Source organism: Caenorhabditis briggsae (assembly GCF_000004555.2).
Source record: "Caenorhabditis briggsae complete genome, chrIV, whole genome shotgun sequence".
NCBI classification, from domain to species: Eukaryota; Metazoa; Nematoda; class Chromadorea; order Rhabditida; family Rhabditidae; genus Caenorhabditis; species Caenorhabditis briggsae.
Window position 1 is genome coordinate 1,455,400 of NC_013487.2, and position 14,775 is coordinate 1,470,174.

General features: G+C 36.8%; 4 protein-coding genes across 4 annotated transcripts in view; 2 read left to right on the top strand and 2 right to left on the bottom strand.

The window, feature by feature from the left end:
- CBG13784 overlaps window positions 1-2,490 on the top strand; it is a gene marked incomplete at both ends in the record, with an annotated part of 7,881 nt that extends 5,391 nt beyond the window's left edge. The window contains 4 exons of the mRNA XM_002632487.1: window positions 4-332; window positions 1,293-1,544; window positions 1,593-1,691; window positions 2,196-2,490. Coding sequence (XP_002632533.1) covers window positions 4-332; window positions 1,293-1,544; window positions 1,593-1,691; window positions 2,196-2,490 — 975 coding nt within the window. The remainder of the gene's footprint in view (window positions 1-3; window positions 333-1,292; window positions 1,545-1,592; window positions 1,692-2,195) is intronic.
- A 3,549-nt stretch (window positions 2,491-6,039) lies between these two features.
- Window positions 6,040-6,243, top strand: CBG13787 (the record flags this gene model as incomplete). Its single annotated transcript, XM_002632488.2, has 1 exon — window positions 6,040-6,243. The coding sequence occupies one exon, from the start codon at window positions 6,040-6,042 to the stop codon at window positions 6,241-6,243; it is 204 nt and encodes a 67-aa protein (XP_002632534.2).
- Window positions 6,244-10,277: 4,034 nt separating this feature from the next.
- Window positions 10,278-11,312, bottom strand: CBG13789 (the record flags this gene model as incomplete). The annotated part of the gene is made up of 2 exons (XM_002632489.2): window positions 10,278-11,064; window positions 11,164-11,312. The coding sequence occupies 2 exons, from the start codon at window positions 11,310-11,312 to the stop codon at window positions 10,278-10,280; spliced, it is 936 nt and encodes a 311-aa protein (XP_002632535.2).
- A 389-nt stretch (window positions 11,313-11,701) lies between these two features.
- On the bottom strand, window positions 11,702-13,058 carry CBG13790 (the record flags this gene model as incomplete). Its single annotated transcript, XM_002632490.1, has 4 exons — window positions 11,702-11,861; window positions 11,918-12,072; window positions 12,344-12,704; window positions 12,754-13,058. 4 exons carry the CDS (start codon window positions 13,056-13,058, stop codon window positions 11,702-11,704), a joined length of 981 nt encoding a protein of 326 aa, XP_002632536.1.
- Window positions 13,059-14,775: the final 1,717 nt, after the last annotated feature.

Sequence of the window (14,775 nt, forward strand, 5' to 3'; positions counted from 1 at the left end):
CAGATGTGGCTCCAAAACGGTCGTCAATTCATGACCAAATACAACGACGTCCCTCGCTTCTGCCTAATGCATCAGAGTCTTCTATCCCACGACGACATCAACTTGGTAGACGTAGAAGACGTGGATCTATCAGCCCATTTGAAACATATGAATGAATTGGGAATGTTTGATGATTCAATTGTCATTGTAATGGCTGATCATGGTCATCGATTCGCGAAATTACGAGAGACACATCAGGGACAATTGGAAGAACGAATGCCCTTCTTTTCCATTTCATTGCCAAAAGAATTGAGAGAAACCGAGAAGGGCAAGAGGATGGAGAAGAATTTGAGGTTAGAAATTTGGGGGGAATGGGCTGGAAATGGGGTTGAAAATAGGCCGAAAATTGAAAAATAGGCGAAAAAAGGTTGGAAATAGGCCGAAAAAAGACTGAAAATATGCTTAAGAATGACTATGAAATATCGCTGAAATTCGTTTAAAAATGACCTGAAAATCACTGAAATCGGGTACAAAATAAACTAGTAGATTCAAGTATAGCTGAAACTGGTTGAAAAAAATGACTGAAACTAGGCTAAAGTAGGCCTAAAAAGGCTGAAAGAAGGCTACAATGAAGGGTAGTAAAATAGGTTAAGTTTTTGCTGAAATAGGGTAATTATAGGCTGAAAATAGGCTGGAAAATGGCTAAAATTAAGGCTAAAAATAGGCTAAAAGTAGGCGGAAAATATATAAAATGGGTTAAAATGAGTTAAAAATAGGCTAAAGTAAGCTGAAACTAGCTTACAAACACCGTTTTGAAGCCACATCTGAAAAAATGGCTATGATGGCCTAACTTTTGCAAGTTTGAGTTTTCTAGGCCACCAACTTTTATTACCTAGAATTGATGGGATATTCATTTGGAGTGTTTTCTAGATCACTTTGACGCCGTGGTGGCCTAGAAATCTTAACTTGCAAAAGTTAGGCCACCATGTAAAAACGATCTAGAAATCGTCTAGAATGACCTTAGTGTGTTTCTAGGCCAACCTAACGTGATGGCCTAGGAAACTCAATTTGCGAGAGTTAGGCCATCTTGTAAAAACGATCTAGAAATCGTCTAGAATGACCCTAGTGTGTTTCTAGGCCAATTTAACGTGATGGTCTAACTTTTGCGAGTCGAGTTTTCTAGTCCACCATGTAAAATGACCTGAGGATTACTGTAGTAGTGGCTAGCAATCTACCCTGTACAATGGCCTAGAAATCTTAACTTGCAAAAGTTAGGCCACCATGTTAAAACCCCCCCCCCCCTTTTTTTCTAGAGAAAACGCGGAGAAACTAACAAGTCCATTCGATATTCACGCAAGCCTTCTGGATATTCTGAATCTCTCCGCAACGTCTTCTGATGATTTCCACCGAATGCAGGATGCTTCTCAAAAACGATCCCTGTCCGTTTTTCGACCGATTCCAACTGATCGAACGTGTTCTCAAGCTGGTATTGAACCACATTGGTGCACTTGTTTATCATGGAAAAATGCTCTGGACACTGAGGAGGATAGGAAATTGACCAAAAGGTTTTTTTTTTAATTTTTGAATTTTTTGTAAAATTCTGAAAATTGCAGAATCGCCAACGCTGTGGTCCGCGAGATCAACAAGGAGATTGCGGTGGAGAAGGAGCTGTGTGCGCCGCTGAAATTGGCCAAGATTATTGACGCTAAAAAGTACGGTAGCTGAAATGGTCGAAAAATCCCCAAAAATAGCGAAAAAAATGACCCGAAAGTCATGGAAGACGTTTCGCAACTTTTGAGACCTTTCAGAACTTTTTGAACGTTTCGCAACTTTTTAGACGTTTTAGAACATTTCGGACGTTTCAGAACTTTTCGGACATTTCAGACCTTTTCGGGCGTTTCCCAACTTTTGGGACGTTTTAGAACTATTCGAGACGTTTTAGAACTTTTCGGACATTTCAGAACTTTTTTGACGTTTTAGAGCTTTCGAGACGTTTCAGAACCCTTTGGATATTTTAGAAATTTCCGGACGTTTCAGAACTTTCAAGACGTTTTAGAACTTTAGAACGTTTCGGAACTTTTTGGACGTTTTAGAACTTTTTGGACATTGTAAAACTTTTCAGACATTTTCGGACTTAGCAACTTTAAGGCCCATGTCAACCTCAAAAGCCATCAATTCCAATTTTTCATCTTTTTCTCAATAGAGCGAATTTGCAGACTGCTCCCAGACGAAGGCCTCCTAGCCTATAAGAATGTCAAAGATGCCGATGGCTTTGTTCCGGACCTCTCAGGCTCAACGAAGGCCGCATTCGCCCATTATCAGCTGAAAATTCAAACGACGCCTGGCGTGGCGATTTACGAGATTACCCTATTCTACAGTATCCTTGAGGATGCGGTAGAATTGGATTTCGGAGCGATGAGCCATGTGAACAAGTTCGGCGACACCCCACATTGTATCATTGATAAGAATTATTATTTGGCCACCTTCTGTGTGTGTTATGATCGGATTTGATTAAGATTTATTGATTTATTGATGTCTCTCTACGGTTACTACTCTTTTCGTTCGGATTTTTGAGATTTTTTTCTTGTACAATTTATTCCCGAAAATCTTTTATGGTGCTTTATACTTGCCTTTAATTGGAATACACTCATTTTCCTGAATTGTTAATTAAAAACAATTTTTGTGGAAAAAAAACGAATTTTGAAAAACTGACGTTTTAGGACTTTTTGGACAAATTAGAACTTTCCGGACGTTTCAGAACTTTTCGGACGTATTAAAACTATCAAGACGTTTTAGAACTTTTTGGGCTCTTTAGGACATTCTGAGACGTTCTAAAACTTTTTGTGCGTTTTAGAAAGTAATGGACGTTTTAGAACTTTTCGGACGTTTCAGAAAATTTTTAGACGCTTTAGAACTTTTTGGACGTTGTAGAACTTTTTGGACAAATTAGAACTTTTTAGATGTTTTATAACTTTTTGAACATTTTAGAACTTTCCAGACGTTTTAGAACTCTTGGGGATGTTTTAGAACTTTTGAGACATTTTAGAATTTTCCAGACGTTTTAGAACTTTTTGGACGTATTAGAGCATTTTGGACGTTTCAGAACTTTCCGGACGATTCAGGACGTTTAAGACGTTTTAGAACTTTTCGGACGTTTTAGAACTTTTGGGAGGTTTCAGGACTTTTTGGGCTTTTAGGAACTTTTTGGACGCTGTAGAACTATTTAGGAAATTTATTTTCAGTTTCAAATTAAAAAAAAAATCACATTGATAAAAAATTCTTGCTGACAAAAAAGAACATTTTATTCCCAATATCAAATTTACATCAAATCAAATCATTCCAAAAATTTCCACGTGGATTCTTCTGCTTATCACCTCGTTATCAATCGTTAATGCTGATGAACATTACACTGAAGAAGGACGAGTAGCCGCATGGATTATTGTAGTCTGTTGTGTCGTGGCGGTTTGTGTTATTGGTGGAATCGCTGGAATAGTTTTTTTGATGAAAAATCGAGGATCCAATCAGGTCATTGTGATGCATTGAGAGACGAGAGAGAAGAGGATTAGAGAAAAAGAGAACTTTTTTTTCTATTTTTTTGGAATAAATGAATTTTCACAGTTTCTGTTTATAATGTCATCCTCTGAAAGAGTTGAACTTGTAAGCTATTGTTTAAAGTTTTTGGCAGCCACCGGCTGAGCTACGCCGTTGCGGGCCGATGGCGTATATCCTTACTTTGACCCAATTTATCTCGATTTTTGTAATAGATATCAAAAAGTGATCAACTGATAAAATGTTCATCATGTTATCAGCTACATTTTATTAGTTGACTACTTTTTGATATCTATCATAGGAGCTGAGATAAATTGACTTAAAGTTGAAAGAATGGGGAGGCTTATTCCCGGATGCCTGCCTACCGATATCTCATGATAAATTGGGTCAAAATTTGGTATCTTCAGATCATACATCGAACACACTCTCGCCACCTAAACTTTTATATAAAATATCGACATTTTGAATCAGAAAAAAACAACAAATTAATTAAAATCATTTATTCAAAGGACACAAAAGGGAATCAATAAATCCAAAATAAGAGTCTCTCATTTTTCCATTAGCTTTTGTTTTCATCACAGGATCCTTGATCTACCGCACCACCGTCACTTGACCACCTTGGTTCTGGTTACGTCTGCTCATCACGAAGAATGCTCCAACAGAAGCAGAAATAGATATCCCGATTGCAGCAGCAATAATGCAGATCCAAATCCAAATGGCTGCATTTTGCTCATCTTTACTGTATTCGTTCCATTGTTTAACTTTGGCAATAGAGCTGATTGGTAAGAGAATGAGAAGGAGAATCCACGTGGACATTTTGGTTGTAGATTTGAATATTGGTGAAGTGAGGTTTTTCACTAGATTTTTGAACATTTAAGGAAGATTTCTTATCAGTTAAGGTCATCTAAGTAGGGCAGGAAAATGAGACGTGACTTGGAAATTTTCAATTGGATCTTCAATCGGGTGGATCAGAAAAAGCGCTATAACTTTTTTAGAGGTACAGTAGCGTTCTTATAAATTTGCCAGCCAAAGCCTTCAGCAAAGTTAAACTTATAAGCAAAATTTCAAGGATTTCGTGCCACTACCTGCTGAGCTACGCAGCCTGCCTACCGATAGCGTGTTTCCATACTTTGGCCTAATTCATCTCGGTTACTGTAAGAGGTATCAAAAAGTAGTTAACTAACAAAATTTGTATCATTTTATTAGCAACATTTTATCAGTCAATCATTTTTTGATACCTTTCAAAAGAACCCAGATAAACCGGGTCAAAGTTTGGAGAAAGATTTTAAATCAAGATAACAAATTTTTCCACACAATCTCCCTAACAAATACTTCATTTTCCAAAAATCCCCCGAAAATGAATTTCAAGCAACTTCTCATCGTTTCATTGCTCATTGGATTTCTGATGGCAGCCGAAATGACGGAACAGGAGAAACGAGATGCTGGAGTTGTGCTCATCGTGTGCGTTGTTGTCGGTGTGCTCATTTTTTTCTCAGCGATAGGAGCCGCCATGTTTTTCTATATGATGAGGAAGAGCAATAATTACAATCATTACAATAATTACAATCATGGAGGAGTTGTTGTTCTTTGAACTTTATTGATCTGAATAAACATTTTCGTTGAGATTTTTTTCGCAATTTTTTACTACCCAATTTATCTAGATACCTGTAAGATGTATCAGAAAGTAAACAACTGATAAAATGTTGCTGATAGTACGATAAATATTTTATCAGTTGGCCACCGTTCAATATCATTCATAGAAACCGAGATAAACTCGCTCAACGTAAGTATACACGCCATAGGTAGCAAACCGGCGACCTCCGCGAACGAGCCCACCACCCAAGCTGTTAGCTTCAAGCCAAGTTACCTCGTTTCCTGGTAATGGTCACAAAAATATGTCAACTGATAAAATGTTACTGATAATATAATACACATTTTATCAGTTGATCACTTTTTGGTATCATTGATAGGAGTCGAGATAAGCTTGCTCAAAGTAAGCACATGCGCCATTGGTCGACAGACACATGCTACGACCGCGTCGCTCAGTTGGTATTATCCCAAAATTTCCTACAAGTTTAAGTACATTAAAGTTTTTTACTGACTAAAAGATAAGGAAAATTCTGTATCTTTTAAAAAGTCATGACAATTTTTCTGATCTACCTTTTCAGTTTCCAAGTCACCAAGTCAGTTTGAGATCTTCAAAAAATGTGGGATCCACCTTTGACTTAATTTATCTCGGTTACTGTAAGAGATATCAGAAAGCTGTCAAAATGTTTATCAAGTTATCAGTAACATTTTATCAATTAACCAGTTTTTGATATCTTTCACAGGAACCCAGATAAATTGACTCAAAGTTAAGGGAGTATCAATCACTGCCAATTTTCAATTTCCAAGTCACACCTCATTTTTCTTGGCCTATTTAGATGACCTTAACAGATAAAAACCTTCTTAAATTCATTAAAAATCTAGTAAAAAAACCTCAATTCACCAATATTCAAATCTACAACCAAAATGTCCACGTGGATTCATCTTCTTCTTCTTCTCTTACCAATCGTCTCTGGAACATACCAAGAAGCGACCCCGGAACAGAAAAACGCGGCCGTATGGATTGTGATTGGCTGTATTTGCGGTGGAATGGCTATATCGGCTTCGGTCGCTGTAGGAATATTCATGATGAATCGAAGAAATGCAGATCAGGTGTTGGTGGTACGGTAGATCAAGGATCCTGTGATCGAAGACAAAAGCTAATGTAATAGTGAAAGACTCTTATTTTAGATAATCAACTTTATTGATTATGTGTCTTTTGAATGAATGATTTGAATTTTGTTCTTTTTTCTGTTTCAAAATGTTTATATTTTTACAGAAGTTAATATCCCTACCAAAAATTTGACTTGATTTATCTCGTTTATTGTAAGAGATATCAAAAAGTTGTCAACTGATAAAAAATTGTTGACATTATGATAAACATTTCATCAATCAACAACTTATTGATATCTCTTACAGAAACCGAGATAAATTGGGTCAACGTATTCATATACCCCTGCGGTCAACATATATATTTTCCCTTAATTTTTCTCTAGATTTTTTAGGTCACGACCTAGATTTTTTTAGCGATTCCGATGGATCGAAATGGAATTGGTTTTGTGTATTGAAAGTTCTCATCTATTGCAATAGATTCCAAGTAAAAGAATTCCGCCACTTTGAGTTTTTTAAAAACACGACACAAGGTTTTCACAGAAGTGATAACATCCTTGCGAATGAAAACATAGCGAATTATTGGTTGAAACTTGATGATCCATTTGATCTGTGATTCTTTACCAATATTTATTTCAGAAATCGGGGCTCGAAACACTTCACAGATTTGCTTAGCCATCTTTGTCAAGTCTTCAATTGTATTTCGGTTGTACATTTGAACAAAAAAATCATAGGACACGTTAGGACCAGTCAGACAGGTTTCATGATAAGGATATCCTGTTTTTTTTCTTTCTATATACAATCACCCAATTCCTCCCTGGATTAATACAACATCTCAACTGGATTTCGAATGGATTGTCAGCTTTCAAAATAATTTTCAAAGGGTTCCAACGAATGAGTTTCGCAATTGTTTTGGCTCGTTTTCAAAAAAGCTAGAAGAGGATTCTGGAACAAAATACAGTAGAATTTCAGTCAGAAAAGTTTCGAAGCAAAAAAAGACTCACATTTCGAGAATATCCAAGTTTTCGATACAATTGAGTAGCACTACTCTGGGAAGCTTTAGTAGAGGAAATCGACGTTTTGCCGATTCGGTTTGAATCTGGAGTTGTTCAAAACGTTGCAAAAGAGCCATTTCGGATTCATGAACACTCATTTATGCGGTTTTGAGACTCCTTTTAGGTGCGAACCCTCAAAATCAGTAAGTGGCCAAATTCGAAACAGGCGGGCAATCAATGACAGCCAGCTGGTGTACGGTAGAGCGCATTTGGAAGATGGGTCCATCTTTTTAGGAAGGTGAACGCAGGGTAACTCGAAGAGACATCAGAACAACCGAAAATGTATTAAATCAATTGGTAAAAAAATCTTCTGAAAATGATAGAAAAAAATATTATGTGAAGCTTAGAATTCCAGGAGGAACTGAACTTTGGGCTCGCGCTGCTGATAAGTCATTTGCTATGGAAGTTTGTCTCACAAGAAACCAAGCTTCTGGTCAAAAAGCTGAGGATCGCGGAATCGTCAGCAAGGTGTTCCCAGTGGATCAAGTCGTCGGAGAAGCTGTGAAGCTTGGAGAGAAGGTTGCTGACCAATGAAAACTGATTGTTCAAATGGCCAAAGAAGCTGTTAACAAAGCTTATGAACTGACTCTTCAAGAAGGTCTCCACTTTGATATTAGATTTTTTAGGTCATGACCTAGTTCTGGGATTTTTTCAATTTTCCATTTTAGGATCTATTCATGAGTCAAAATATTGATCATGAATGTCTTACTAAAATAATATTAGGTTGGCGGGAAAGTCTTTGTCACTTTTTCAATAGTTTATTTCTCAAAGAAAAAATAACCGAATAATTAATTATATTGTCCATCATTATCAACAACATGTCTCCAACGTTCCCTCAATTTATGGATTCCATTGCGGTAGAATCCAGCCGGGCGTGAGGCAAAGTATTGTTTGAGTGCCGCTTCGACCGCTCCACGGGAATTGAAGCTTCTTCCTTCGAAGGCACGTGTCATATCGCCAAATAACCAATAGTCGGAAGGAGCAAGATCAGGAGAATACGGGGGGTGAGGGAGAACATTCCATCCATATCCCATCAGCTCCTGCTTCACTTGTTTCGAAACATGTGGGCGAGCGTTATCATGTTGATAGTACACTTTCTTGTCTTTCAGGGCCGAACGGTCGACTGCTTTCTTGAGGTTTCGTAGTTGAGTAGTGTAGAGGTCTCCAGTTATTGTTTTGCCCTCGGGCAGAAGTTCCCAGTAGATGGGGCCGTCCACTCCCACCACACAGAGAGCATAACTTTTTTCGGATGAAGGTCGGGTTTTGGGACATCCTGTGGGCTCTCTCCTTCTCCAACCCACTGGGATTTCCTGTGGTGATTATCGTAGAAGACCCACTTCTCATCTCCGGTTATTAGCCGGTCCAGCCATCGATCGCCCGCGTGGAGAGTGAGAAGAGTAATCGAATCGTCGACTCGGCGGTCAAGGTTGGCTTGAGTCAGGTGATGAGGTATGAATCGACCAAAAAGTTTTCTCATTCCAAGAGACTTCAAACCTTCAAGGACTGTGCTATGGTGAACTCCGAATGTGACAGCTAGTTCACGGCTAGATTGAAATGGATCCGATTGCAATGCGTGCTTCAGCTTGTCCAAATCCAACTCACGGGGTCTCCCAGAGCGATCCTTTTCATCGAGCGAGAAGTCATCTTTTTCGAAACGATGGAACCAATTGCGAATAGTATTGTAGTGAGGGGCATGTGTGTTGTACACATTCTTCAAGAAAGTTTCCGAATCCTTCATCGTGGTGTGAGATAGGAAGAGGTAAATCAAAACATGTCTGATGTGAATAGCAGTGGGAACAAACATATCGTTTCAATTACAGATGAGGAGCAGGGAAGGAGATGGGGACTTGTTTATATGGAAGGTTCTTATCACCTTGTTATTCACTAAAGTCGATATCATACACAGCATCCATATACGAGAACAGTGATTAAACAAACAGAGTGACAAAGACTTTCCCGCCAACCTAATAAAACATTTCTGTGGATTTCAGAATAATAGATTCTTTTCATGAACAATTCGGAAATTTTTAAAATCTCGGAAATGTTTAATTCTTTTAAACAATTCGGAAATTTTCAAAATTATTCTGAATTCTGAAAAATGATCAGAAATGGCGTTGCTATTTTCCCTCGCATTCTGTTTCTTTCTTTTTTTTCCTTTTATTTTCTTTCTTTTCCACTGTTTCAGAATTTTTTTCTTCCTTTCAAATCTTTAAAAGCCATACTAAAAGAATATTTCCAGAAAATCACTTTTCTCTCAGAAATAGCGTGGATAAGAAAAAAATTTGGGCAGTTAGACGTAAATGACGTGAATATTTCTTCAATATTTTTCTAAAAATTTGCACTGTAGAAATAAAAGAACGTCTCCAGAAGACGTCAGACACAAAATTTCGAAAGATTAAATATTCGGGCATCATATAGCTGCTATTTCCGGTCTCTGTGAAAATTTGGGAAAATTTGGTTCATTCTGGACTTCGTTAGGGAAGGTGATACGGGAACAAACGGGCACATTCACACACAGAATTTGGTGATTGTTAATAGTAAAGATAAAAGAAGAGATTACTAGAAAGGTAAATAAAATTGAAACGATGAAGTAAGATAGTGAAACAATATGAACAATACAATTACTCTCCCGAAGTATTGGAAATATCACAATTCTAAAGCTTGTAGCTTTCTGTGAAAGAAAAAAAACAGGAATTGAAGAAACAACTTTAACTGTTTCAGAATTTAACAAAAAATATTACTGAAACCCAAGAAGAACAGGAATTAACAAAATAAAACACTCTAAGTTTGCCTACGCCAAACTTGGAAATTGAAATATACATTTTTTTCCTCGGTGACGTTTCGGAAGATGGATCCAATCATTCCATCGTTTCTGATCAAATTGTGTACCCTTTCTACCCATGGTGGATGGTGTATCTCTTCAATGTTATCATCATCATCATTCAAAATCCTGAAAAATTAAAATAAATTAGTTAAATAATTGTGTTACATTTATTCATCTTACACTGCCGTAGGTCTTCCATCGTATCCATCACTAGCCGTCACATTTAAATCTTTCAAAACCTCATTTGCATAGCTATCATCATCTATGAGTATGGAGGTTTGAACTTCCAGATATATCAAATTGCAAAGTTTTGATCCCATCTGCCATTCCTTCAATATAGTGTTGATATCCTTTGGAGTCAACCTTGACCCATATAAACGAATCATAGAATTGGTCCCATTGAGAATTGCAGGCAAAGTAACCCAATAGGATTTCCAAATCATAATGGAACGAGATGAAATCGGTTTCATGATTTGTATACTCTCATCTGTTTTGATATATCCCAAATCAAAACGAATCATCATTTTCAGATTTTTTAACATACGATCTAAGAGCTCAGGAGAGTTGATAACACCGTCTGGAATCCAAACATATCGAATTGTTGGTTGAAAATCGATGAGCCACTCGATCATTGATTGTTCAAAAATTTCAATATCACGTAATGGAGAACGAAACACTTCACAGACGTGTTCAGTCATCTGCGTTATGTCTTTAGTAGCGATATTTGGAACTGAACAATGATATACTAGAGGATAATGCCTATATTTAAGAAAAGGATATTCCGTTGAGTCTTTATCCTTAGGAAATATAATAATCCATTCTCGCTTCCAACCCCTGGAAAGATCGATTATTCTCAAGAAAGTTCGATTTCTGTCTTCGGACGTCAAACGAATATGCAGAGGAAACCAACGAATGAGTTTAGAAATTGATTTGGCTCGTTTTGAGAGGAGAGAGAAGAATATTCTGAAAGTTATAATTGTGAGTAAGTTAGTTTGTAGAAAATTCGAAAAATCGACTTTTCCGTCGGAAGCAAAGAAAACAATTGAATAAAAAAGAACTTACATTTCCAAAACATTCAAATTTTCGATACATTCGAGTAACACTACTCGAGGAAGCTTTAACAGTGGAAATAGGTTTTTTGGTGATTTTCTTTGAATCTCAAGTTGTTCAAAAAGTTGCAGAAAAGCCATTTCGGCTTCATGAACATTCATTTCAGAGGTCTCTTTCTATGTGAATGTCAACAATCAATAGGTGACCAAATTCAAAAAAGGCGGGCAATTACTGACAGACAGCTGTTGTGCGGTAGAGCGCATTTGGAAGATGGGTCTCCTTTTTTTGTTTCATTGATGGATGCATGGGTCGTAAAACAAGTACATGACCGCGTAGCGCAGTCGGTAGTAACGCCCTTCAACTTCTCCAGCATTAAAAAAAATAGAAAATCAAATCGAATGAGAATCGTTTATTAGTTTTGACAAGTGAACATCGCAATAAACATCGCAATAAAACAAGTGCAATATTAGATTTTAAAGTTACAAAAATAGTTCGATGATATGATTTGTGAGCACAAGAATTTATGAAATAATACAATGTTGCTATAAATTCATTTTCTCCAGACCTGGAAATGGAAGCATCTATCTGTAATTCTAAAATGATGCGAAGTGTAGCTTCGGAAGATAGATCCAATCATTCCATCGTTTCTGATTAAGTTGCGTACAACGTCTACATGTGGTAGCGTGTTTACAAATTCATCATCGATTCTTCTGAAAATTAGAAAACATTATTTTTTGAAACTTTTTGTTCTAAATGTACAACTTACACCTTCGTTGGTCTTCCATCGTTTCCAACACTAACCGTCAGATTCAAGTCCTTCAAAATCTCATTTGCATAGTTTTTATCATTTAGATTTCGGAGGGAGGAGGTTTCAATTTTCAGATATTCCAAATTGTGAAGTTTTGATCCCTTGTGCCATTCCTTTAATATAGTGTTGATATCCTTTGGGGTCAAATTTGAACGATATAGCTCAATGACAGAATTGTTCCCATTAAGAATTAAAGGTAAAGTGAACCAAGAGGAGTGAGTGAGTCTAATGACACGAGATGGAATTGGTTCCGTGACAGTGGTTTTTCTTGCCAGTTATGATAGATTTAGAACCGAAATAGTTTGTCCCTTTAAGACTTTTGAAAACACGATCTAATGTTTCACCAGAAGTGGTAATGTCGGTATGAATCCAAAAATATCGAACTGTTGGTTGAATTTTGATAATCCACTCGATAAATTGTTCATCACATGTATCAATTCTACAAATTGGTGATTGAAACACTTCGTAGATATTTTCAACCATTTGTTTGAAATCTTCAATCGCATTTCCATTATTCTTTAGGGATAAACAATGATTCACTGATGTTCCAATCAACTTGGATAATTGAAGAAATTCTGATGTTTCTCTATTGTTATATCGAATATTCCAGGTTTGGTCTGGTCCATTTGGAATTTTTAAAGTAACTTGAAGATCATATTCGAGTAACAAACGAATAGTCAGAGGGCTCCAAGGTATGAGCTTCGCAATGTTTTTGGCACGTTTTGAGAGAAGAGAGAAGACGATTCTGAAAATCACTTTTAGAAAAAAAAATCACTTTTGAAAAAATAACTTACATTTCCGAAATATCCAAATTCGCAATACATTCCAGTAGTACTACTCTGGGAAGCTTCAATAGCGAAATTCGATTTTTTGGCTCCGATTTTGATTTTTTTGGCAGCTTATTATTTTTTCGTTGTGAGAAAGGCTTTCCGGCTTTACGCTTCCCGGCTACACTCATTTCTGCGAGTTTTGAGGCTCTTCTTTCTGCAAACGTCAAAATCAATAGGTGGTCAGAATTCAAATGAGAGTTGGACAGTAGAAGAACACCCAAAATCGATGAATAGTTACTGACAGACAGCTGGTGTACGGTAGAGCGCATTTGGAAGAGGGGAGCCTCTTTTGTTCAATAAGAGGAATGGCTGCCAGAGGTGTGCAAAACGCAGTTTTGAGTACAAAAAAGCATTTTATTGAAATTCATAAAATTGGAAATATTGGTTTCGTGATAAAACTCGCTTGCAGTAATGTGTTATATAAATAAAGGGTCATTTGGAAAAGAGAAACAAGGGAAACTACTTTAAAATGAGTGAAAATATTATACATAGGAGTTGAAACACAAATAATTAAAAAGACTTAGATTGCTGGAAATTAAATTGATTTTACTTTTGTCCTATTTTATCCTATTTTCCGCTTGTTTTTATTGTTTTTCAAACTAACTTCACAACAAAATGGAAGGAAAGCTTGGAGGTAATATCAAAAATGTGGATTGTTCAGAAAAATTAATATCTTTTCAGTTTTGGAATCACCCATATTTCAGAGCCGAGAAATTGTTGATGACGATTTTCGAAACTATATACTATTACATTAGAAAACGATATTATTGAAAATTTTTGTCTGGAGAAGTAGATTCGTTAGGAAAAGAAGATTTCAATGAAGGTGAGTATGTTTAATCATACTTATTTCAAACGGCCGATCAGTTGAAGAAACTCTTCAAAGTCAAAACAATATTCAAAACTTTTTTCAGCTATCACAGTATCTCTCACGACCTTTGCGACAAGCAAAGTATGAAGTTGGATCACATTTCGAAAATACTTGACAAATAAAGTAAGAAAAATTTTTTCAAGAAGTTCATCAAATCTTATTTTCAGAAGTTCCTAAGAAATCGTTTATGATGCAAAACGTCGAATTTACTTGAATGTCGAAATTGATGGAAGTTTCTATTAAGATACACATTTAGGAGAGCTCAAAACGCAAAGGAATGCCTACGTCTTTGCAAGAAATTTCCTCACAAGATTCAGATTCATGCAAAAATTTTTGCATTTAATTTGAACATTGTCCCAGTATCTCTTATTTTGTACCCTCCACCTATAGTTATTTTCTCATATTTCATACTTTTGTTTTCTCATATTGTTTCTTTAATAAATATGTTCAGTAGCTTAAGTGATTCGTAATTATGAAAAAAAGGCTTATTTCGGCAAGTTGCCATCTAGATTTCCTGAAGAACGACAACTTGCTCTATGAAAAAGCAAGTTGCTGACCCGAAAAAACTGCTTTCCGTTTGTCAGCGGCAACCAGTTTTTTCGAGTTATCAACTTGCTAATATTGGGCAGCAACTTGCGGAAAAATTCCCTGAGTAGTGCATATATTTTGAATTTTTTGTTGACAAAAAGCCAAAACTTCATGAAACTTCATTGATGCGGGCTTGAGGGTCTTATTTTTGTTCGAAGGACTAGAATCAATAGGTGGCCCAATTCAAAAAACGCGGGTAGCTACTGACAGCCATCTGGTGTACGGTAGAGCGCACCTGAAAGAGGGTTCCCCCCTTTTCTTGGCTGTCATTGATTGTCCTCCTCGTTTTTGAATTTGTATCGATTCTTTGGACACCCCTCCTCCTTACTCCTGAGTGAGAAAAGTAAAGCTATTTTCCCTCGAATCTCTGTTGTCTGCCCCAAGTGTCACAGCAGGTGACAAATGTTCGTGTAGTGACTCTAATGTAAACAAAAGGAAAGTTTCTAGACAGTAGAGAAAGTAAAGAGACGCAGAGAAAGTACATTGCTAATGAAGGTCATATTGGACGATCGAGTCGCCTCTCTCTTCCG